This window comes from Cebus imitator, unplaced genomic scaffold, assembly GCF_001604975.1.
Source record: "Cebus imitator isolate Cc_AM_T3 unplaced genomic scaffold, Cebus_imitator-1.0 Scaffold41, whole genome shotgun sequence".
Lineage (NCBI taxonomy): Eukaryota > Metazoa > Chordata > Mammalia > Primates > Cebidae > Cebus > Cebus imitator.
The window spans coordinates 2,269,633-2,278,843 of record NW_016107356.1 but is presented as its reverse complement, the minus strand read 5'-3'; the positions used below and the strand labels follow the sequence as shown (position 1 = coordinate 2,278,843).

The 9,211-nt window shown below is 49.6% G+C and overlaps 1 protein-coding gene across 1 annotated transcript in view; it reads right to left on the bottom strand.

The window, feature by feature from the left end:
* Positions 1-2,232: 2,232 nt before the first annotated feature.
* Positions 2,233-9,211, bottom strand: part of HUNK (hormonally up-regulated Neu-associated kinase) — a 130,948-nt gene continuing 123,969 nt past the window's right edge. The window contains exons 10-11 of the mRNA XM_017526089.1: positions 8,433-8,613; positions 2,233-5,725 (exon numbers count right to left, since the gene is read on the bottom strand). Coding sequence (XP_017381578.1) covers positions 5,067-5,725; positions 8,433-8,613 — 840 coding nt within the window. The 3' untranslated portion in view covers positions 2,233-5,066. The remainder of the gene's footprint in view (positions 5,726-8,432; positions 8,614-9,211) is intronic.

Sequence of the window (9,211 nt, the reverse complement as noted above, 5' to 3'; positions counted from 1 at the left end):
CATAAAGCTATTCTATGCTTACAGAATTGGTTGCCCCAAATGCCTCATTATCGGACCACCACCAGCTCAGATGTGGATACCTGTGGAGGGGGACTGCGAAGACTGAAATGTCCCTCACCTTCTCTTCCAAAGCCTCCTCAGCACTTTCCCCCTACTCCCAGGCCCTTAGTGCCCGCAGACATCAACTCCTAGAGGTAACTGTGCATCACAAAAACATGTCCACAGAGAAGAAGTACAAATATATACCCCATTTGTCTTTGGAGCCAGATGTCTGGAAAGCTCCCTTGACAGAAAAGCTGCCACAAATAATATATTCATTTACTACTCAGGAAATACACTCCCTTCATTGAAAAGTGATGACATGAAATTGAACCAACTCCCAGTACTGCTTTGAATTATTCTTACTGTGCCTGTAGCCCACAGAAGACCCTACAAAGAAAACGAATCCAATAACCAACAGGCTTCCAGACTCCCCCTAAAAGATAGCAGTTTGGCATTCTTTCTGAATTTACTTCAATTTATGATATGGCTCTATAGGAAATGTTTTATTGATTGAATCTAGTAAAACCCAATAGCCTAATAACTAAAGTAGATAACAAGGCTATCAAGAGGTTTGCTGCTTACTTGGGAAGTCAACTGAGAAAGACAAAGTTCCCAAAGAAAGCTGTCTTTCTCCAGCTTCAAGAGTGGGTAGGACAAAGAGCATAAGGCTTAGGAAGCTGCACAGTTTTGAGAAAGACTTAAAAATGATCCAGACGCAGTGCTCATGCCTGTAATCCCAGCACTTTGGGAGGCTGAGGCGGGTGGATCACCTGAGATCAGGAGTTTGAGACCAGCCTGACCAACATGAAACAGCTTCGTCTCAACTGAAAATACAGAAATTAGCCAGGTGTGGTGGCAGGCGCCTGAAATCCCAGCTACTCCGGAGGCTGAGGCAAGAGAATTGCTCGAACCCAGGAGGCAGAGGTTGCAGTGAGCCAAGATCTCGCCACTGCACCTCAGCCTGGGCAAGAGAGTGAGACTAAGTCTGAAAAAACAAATGCAAGACCTGGTCCTTGCAGGAACTTCAAAAACACCTGTTGCAATGACAACTCAATCTGCTGTTGACGTCCCCCCCTCCGACCACGGCAGCTACTCTCTGCTTTCTCTGTTCTTTGAGGAAGAAACTCTGCTTGAGATCAGCTCTAATGCCAGCTCATTTGGAGACTCTGGGGTATCCTTAAGCCACCTGGGGCCCTAGTTTTCCCTTCTTCAAAAAGGCTGGGGCTGAGCCAGAGAATCTCAGGTCGCTTTCTATTCTAAAATGTTGTGATTCTCACAAAAAAACACTGTCATCAAAACTAGATACTTGTTCTTTTCCCCTGGAATCCAACGACTGAGAACATCGTGCAGTGAACAGTGAGCCTCTCCACTTTCTAGCTATGGGACCCTCTAAGGCTTTGTCCCCTCAGTGTCCAGGAGGAAACAAGGGTTAAAGCCAGGTGTGTATATGAAAAATGTTTTGTGAATCCTAATGAATGAAGCAGTAACTGGGACAATCTCAAGAGATCATCCAGACCCCGCCCTCCCATTCCATCTCGTCATCCCTCTTCCCCTATCCATGACCGAGGCCTACTACAAGGACAAAACCTAGAAGTGAAGTTCATAACTGTCATTCTTTGTGTGCCATTTTCAGAGTTTCCATGGAAGATCTTAATCCACCCAAATGAAAAAGGCTGATTCGTCTTAACTGCCACCTATAGTATGTATGTCAGATAGAATTTTGTAGGCACACCTGTTGCAGGTAAAATAAGGGATACTGGCCCAGAAAATGCCCCCAAATGCCCCACAATGCCATTCCCGCTTGTTTCCAGTCAGATGCTAGGTCAAGAGCTTTACATAAGTGGCTCATGCCTATAATCTCAGCACTTTGGGGGGCCAAGGCAGGCACATCGCTTGAGCCCAGGAGTTTGAGACCAGCCTGAGCAACATGGCGAAACCCCATTTCCATCAACTACAAAGAAAATTGGCTAGGCATCGTGGTGTGCAACTGCAGTCCCAGCTACTTGGGAGGCTGAGATGGGAGGATCACTTGAATCTGGAGAGGCTGAGGCTGTAGTGATCCGTGACTGGTCATTGCACTCCAGCCTGAGTGATAGAGCAAAAATAACTCCACATAAAAGATGGTACCTGCACTATTATTCGCAATGTACTTAGATGTTTTAAGATTTATCAGCAAAAAAAAAGCAGCAGTCATAGTGAGGGAAAAGTGTATTTCACAGTCATTACAAAAGTACATATATCTACTAATGGTGACATAAATATAGTCCTTACTAATGACCAAATCATACAATTAAAATGGACTTTCCCTCCTGGACATCACACGACGACAGTCCCATCAATTTCCATCAGTAACTACAGGGTGACCAGAATCACAGGCACAGACTGAGGAAGGCAGTCACGGTCGGACAGACAACACGCTTCGGACTTACCAAAAACAGAGTCAGATTTTCCATATAAATATAATAAAATCATAAAGAATCTAGCATTTCTCCTTTCACTCGGTTTCATAGATTTGTCAGGTGCTCACACACACACCAAATACAGTGGATCCCTTTCCTCACTCCCTCTCACCTCTCACTGGGTTTAGAATCAACCTGAGTTCAGAGTCCAGGTGACCAATGGCAATGCGGTCAGTTAGCGGCACATCTGCAGCTGTTCTTGAAGCATGCCGGGAATGAAAGGCGCGTTCTCCACCAGCTAATGGCAAGGCGGAAGCACTCCTGTTTCTTGAGGAAAGTATAATGTGAGGAAAAGGCATCAGGGGCTCCAGAAAGTTCCCAATGCACAGGTGCACGCCCTGTGAGCTTGCAGAGCAGAGCGGTTGCAGCTGGAAACCGTCGTTAGAAAAGGTACACTTCATGTCAAATGGAGAGACGGTCTTAGATGATTCTTTTCTTCTCCCTGCTTAAAAAGCTCTATTTTCTTTTTCTAGAGACAGGGTCTCACTTTGCCACCCAGGCTGGAGTGCAGTAGCATGATCTTGGCTCACTGCAGCCTCGATCTCCTGGGTTCAAGGGATCATCCCACCTCAGCGCCCTCAAGTAGCTGGGACTACAGGCACATGCCACCACACCCAGCTAATTTATTTATTCTATATTTGTAGAGACAGGCTTTTGCCATGTTGCCTGGGCTGGTCTCGAACTCCTGAGCTTTGGGCTCCCAAGGTACTAGGATTACAGGTGTGAGCCAGCACGCCTGGCCTAAAAGCTCTATTTTCAATGGTAAGTTTTGGAACACAGTCTGAAGCTATACAAAAAAAAAACACCAATAGCCAAGCGGTCTGACCTCATCCTAGAATGCCCTAACACTGGAGTGATCCCTTAGGGAGGAAAGAAGCAGCTCCAGGTCTTGCCAAAGTTGGCCAAATATCCATTCTCTCCTGCTCCATCAGAGACATGAGGGACTAAGGGACGTCCCCACTGGTGAATGACAGAATGTTTCAGAACTACCTCTCTGCCCTCTGGCAAGGCTGCCTGCCAGGGACATAAAGGCTGGCTTTGCAATTCTAGATTTGTGTTTTGGGATCCATGGACTGAGGTGGCCACCTAAGGTGGCCACAGAGGTTGTCTCTGGTCGCACCTGCACAGGTCAAAAGTTGAAGACTCCAGGCCTGTCTGTAACCAGTCTCCTACATTAACCCCTATCCAACCTGTGCTGATTCTTCTTTTCTGATTCTGCTCACAACCGAGTGCATCCTGCCAAGTGCCAGCTGGACACAGTCAGACAGCACGGGGCTCCACAAAACGCACACATGGGGGGCACAGACACAACACTGGAGACGCATCTTTGGTTCGATCCTTGGAGAAAGGTGTGAACACACAACGTGGACTGAGCCCTGTTTGAGGAGCTCGGCTTTCCCCAAAGAAGAAACTGGCCTGTATCTGAACAGGTTCTCTGCCAGGCAAGCCGGCTCCCTGCTTCCAGCAAACTTGCTGAGTTCTGAGCCACACTTGTTCTCTGGGCAGCTTGAAATCCACATCACACAGAGGTCATGCTACCTCCTTGCCATCCGAATTATGCTCTGAATTGTCACAATCATCTTTTCTGTCTTTCGACATAACCAGCCATAACTGTGTTCTGTGCCTGCCAGAAGGCTCAGGGCTATGCCTTAAACAACAGGATGAACGCTGAACCATGGAGATCTTGCCCTGCCCATGGGCCATGCCACTCAGCACATCACGACAGACAGCTCTTTTGCCCTCCACACTGAACCCTGTCATGAAAACATGAGTTTGGTGGAATTGCTTCTCATCTCTCCATCCAAGTTTTTAAAAATTATGTTATTTCAATTTACCAACATCACATTAAAAAAAAAAATCTCTTTGGAAAAGGTAATTCAATCATTAGCATGTTTCAACCAAAAAAAAAAAAAAAAATCTATCAATATCTTGCTCGGGAAATGAGTGTCTCCTTCAGTCTTTCTCTTCTGTCGAGGTTCCCACTGTTTGATCTTGGTCCGAAGCTCCCCTCCGTCTTCCTCTGAGTATCCTGGGCCTACCCCCAGCTCCTGCTGGCCTTCAGGGAATCCCTGCTGTGAAAGGCAGGGCTGCTGCACTCTGCAGAGGAAACGTGGCCTGGATGAATGACTGTGATGTTGTTCTCTCCCTGTGACTGTGGCCGACTGCTGTGAGAGGCACACAGGTAGCACAGTGTGAAGAAAGATCTGGTAACAGTCCATTATCTGAGTGCCCCAGAAGGCTGATGCCCCATTTTTCCCCCAAGCCCAGAAGTGGGAACTGGAAGGGGTTGGTGAGTGGTTGAGAAGAAGGAAGATCTGAAGGACTGGAATTGGCTGCCCCTGGAGCCAACCCTCCTGGTGATTCCAGCATCTCTGGGGGTCCCTAAGCGAGGTTGGGTGGTGCAGGCTTTGTGGATTCAGCTACAGGTGGGACGCTGCGTGGCAGGAACCAACGGGTCACTAAGGATGCTCCACACGAGGTCCTGGAATGTTCACACCCTGACAGATGTGCGGAGCTCTGGTCCGTTGCTGTTTTCTACGATACCCCAAATCCCGCTGGCCCAAGTTAGCACTGGGTCTTGACCCCATCGGCCATGTCGAAGGCAAGGTTCACGGAGGCTAGGGGCTGCAGTGGGGGCAGGCTGGCCTCCAGGGGCCTATCTGTGGATGGCTGCAGGCTCTGATGCCGCTTCCTCAGCATCTGTCCGATGCCCATCATGGGGAACCGGCCTCGGCTTTTCACGCAATTTGGGCTCCCCAGAGGCTGCACGGGGCCGCTGCTGGGAACTGGAGGTGGGGAACACAGGCCCTCCTCTTTAGGGGGGCTGTTTTTATCTTCATGAGCAAAAGAGACCACAGTGGGATGCAAAGGAGTGTGGAGAGGTGACATGCTTCCGGTCGGCAGACCCGGGGACAGTGTCCTCTCGCTGGAATTCCTGCGAGCCAGGCTCACCGGGGAGTTCAGAATCCTGTAGTGATGAGAGGGAGACAGCATTTCTATGTGGTCGTCGCGATCGACAGACTCGAAGGAGCGCACCATCTCCAGCATCAGGGGTTCTTCCTTGTGGGAGATGCTGTTGCTTCCAGGCCCCGGCTGATGGGGCTCTGGTTTCTTCACAATCCTCGGGGTCCTGGGCGGCGGGATGGGGATGAACTCCATGGAAGAAGAAGCCACACAGTTGGAATCAGAGGCTTTGCGGAAAATACTGTGGCAGCCGAAGGAATCTGCACACGAAGAAAGCGCAAAAAAATCATCAGGACGCTTGGACAGAGCTCACGGCCCTTCTCCCGCCTGCTCTGACCTCCAGCTTGACGGACACGGCTCCCTGCCAAGGCCAGAAGAAAGCAACCAACAAACGGCCTTGGCAACTTTGCAAGAAGTCACCAGCAGCGTGTCACTTTCCCCACAGAGGCCAGGCAGTCTTTCTAGGATGGAGGGACAGGGGGCTGGTGACAGGAGGATTCCAATTTGCCTCATGCTCTAACCCAACATCCTCCCTGCTTTTGGTTGCTTAAAATTCTGGACCCTAGGCAGCGGTGGCTCACCCCTGTAATCCCAGCACTTTGGGAGGCCGAGGCTGGAAGATCACGAGGTCAAGAGATTGAGACTAACCTGGTCAACACAGTGAAACCCCGTATCTACTAAAAACAGGAAAATTAGCTGGGTGTAGTGGTGCGCACCTGTAGTCCCAGCTACTTGGGAGGCTGAGGCAGGAGAATCACTTGAACCCGGGAGGCAGAGGTTACAGTGAGCCAAGATTGTCCCACTGCACTCCAGCCAGGGCGACAGAGCAAGACTCCATCTCAAAAAAAATATTATCCACCTGAGCCTGGGAAGTGGAGGTTGCAGTGAGCTGTGATGGCTCTGCTGCACTCCAGACTGAGTGACAGAGTGAGACTCTGCCTCAAAAAAAAAGAAAAAAATTTCTGGACCTTGCCAAAGGATCTTGGAATCAAAAAGGTACGTGTACTCAACAGCACATCCATAAAACTCCCAGAAGCACACCAAGCTCTCCTGACTGAACTCCTGCCAATCTGGACCTCGGACAGCCCACACTGGAAGGAGTGCTTCCCTTGTGACTTTTTAAAATTTTATTTATTGTGGCAAAAAACATGTAACAGAAATGTTATCGTCTTACCCGTTTTTAAGTGTGCAGTTCAGCAGTGATAAGTATATTCACACTGTTGTGGAATCAGTCTCCAGAACTGTCTTCCTATTGCAAATCTAACACCCTATATATAGCCCTGCTCTCTGAAACCCCCGGCAACCACCATTTTACTGCCTGTCTCTATGAATCCAACCACTCTAGGGACCTCATACAAGTAGAATCACACAGTATCTGCCTTTTGTGACTGGCGTAATTCACTTAGCATAATGTCCTCCAGGTTCAACTGTGTTGAAGCATATGTCAGGATTTCCTTCCCTTTTAAGGCTCTCTCATGACTTTCAATCTGGATGGAGCCTCACCCAATTCTGAACGGGGGTAGAACAGCATCATCCATATAGTTAAGGCAACCTGCCAAATCCCCACGGTTTCTGTCTCCGGTTGGCATAGACTAGAATCCAGGTTTGCAAACTGGGCCAGAAAAGGAAGGGGAAACCCCCTACGGGTTTAGAGATGAGGGCAATAAAGCCAAGTTGATGCGGAATGAGCTCTGTCTTAGCTTCTTTCTTCTCCCATAACATTTTATAGGCTCTGTGGAGGCCCAGCTGCAGAAGCAAGCTGCTGCCCGCTGGGATCGATTTTGGGAGCAGCTGAGGGCACTGGGAAGCCTCCCTTCCTTGCATCAATAAACACATAGGCGCCAAAATGAAACGGGCGCCGGAGACACATCAGTGGAAAGGAGTACAACTTCATTAATGGCCAAGGTCTCCAATGCTCCCGCTGCCACGTGGACACTGCTGCCCCTCCCTGATCCGCTGTGCTCTGCTCCAAGGAAAGCAGGTTGCTTTGGGCCATGTGGGTACAGTGGCCTCTCTCTGGGAGCAGCACGGGAGGCAGAAGGACAGGAGCCAGGTTCAAGTCCCGTGCAGGGACTAACTGCCCACTAGGCCTGAGTGTATCTCAGCCACAGCCCTCACTGAACCTACTTTCATGTTTAAGGAGACTGAACTCTAGGATGTGTCTCATCCCCCTCAGTAATAAGAACCTCTCCTCTACCTCACGGCTCGGCTTCAGGACGCCCCCGGCTCCTGTGTGCCCTCTCGGCATTTCTACCATGTTAAGCCTGCGTCCAGTAAGGTCTCCTTTTGGCGTCTTTTAGCACTTGTCCCAGGGAGGGAAACACATTTGTCAGTTCTGTGATGAGCTGGGTCTGACTCAGGTCGGGGAGCTTATATATGCATCGCATCTCATCCACAGCTGCGACAGGTAGGAGCCCTTACAAGTAACTAAGAGAGCCAGTGAAGATCCTCAGCAGTAAAAGATCTTGGACCTTTGCAGGCTGTAGAGCTGGCATTTGAACTCAGGTCTGAGCACGCTACTTCCATCCCAGAGCCCAGATTCAATCACATTGCAGTGTTTCACAGGGTCCTCTTTTCTAGGGAAGATGCCGAATACTACCAGGGAGATACCCGATCTCTGCTCCTGCACCCCATCTCTACTCCCACCATTCTTCATCTCTGATCTCTGCTCCTGCGATGCTGTGCCTCCCAACCTCTGTTCTGATGATATCATCCACCGGATTTCTGTCTCCATAATACCATGCACCCCATCTCCGTTTTCTCAAATCCTTCCTGCACAGGTGGCTAATGCCACGCAGCTGGGTCCCAGACTGTGCTCAGGCAACCTCAGGTCCGTGAATCCTGCTTTTCTGGGGCCACAGGAATTGTCTGTGCTCTAGGGCCCATACCGCCCTCCCCTGTGAAGGGTACACAGCAGACACGCAGCCCAACAGGAGTGCCCTGAGAGAGTCCCCAGAGCCGACCCACCTTTGTCGGCGAAGCTGGCTTTGGAGGCCTTCCGGTCCTTCAGCAGGGCTTTGGTGTTCTGAAGTTGTGTCATGAGCGAAGCTGAGGGCTGCTTGTGTGTGGGCAGGTTCTTGTCCAACTTCTTGGAGAATGGTCGATGAAGAAAATCCCCTCTTTTTTCTTGCTCTTTGGGCTTCTTATCCTGCAAATCGGAAGCAAACATATGCATTTAGACATGCACTGGAAGATTCTCTTTGAAAAGTCATCCAAACCGATTAGAGAAACTGCAGCTTTTCAATCCTCTATGCTGTCAACTGTGCGTTGAATAAGGGAGGAGCTGTGCCCCAGCCGACGCTCCAGGAAGCCCGTCTCCCTCTGCCTGGGCAGCGAGTGGCCTTCAATTGACCCTAGCTCCCTGGCACTGTCCTCTTTCAAGGCGTTCCAGCAAGGGCAAGGCATTCCTAGGAGGTCAATTATTCTGGAGCAAGCCCAACGAACGAAGGTGAAGTAGAGCAGGACTTCTGGAAACCTACCGTCTGCATTCAAAGTGGAGCCCAAAGATCGTACCTCCAGTAATGGCTTTGCAAAGGTGACTGGAAACATAGCTACTTCCACCTTCATGTCAGGTTCTATTTGGAGCATTCAAGCCAAGGAGGTGCCAACGCAACATGGACAACAAATCCAGAGAGCCCCGAGCGGTCCGGATGGGCTTCTGGCCCTTTCTACCCTAATCATGTGAGCACTCACTTGCATACTTAGGACTCATGTGTAAGTAGCCTTTTTTTTTTTTTTTTTTTTTT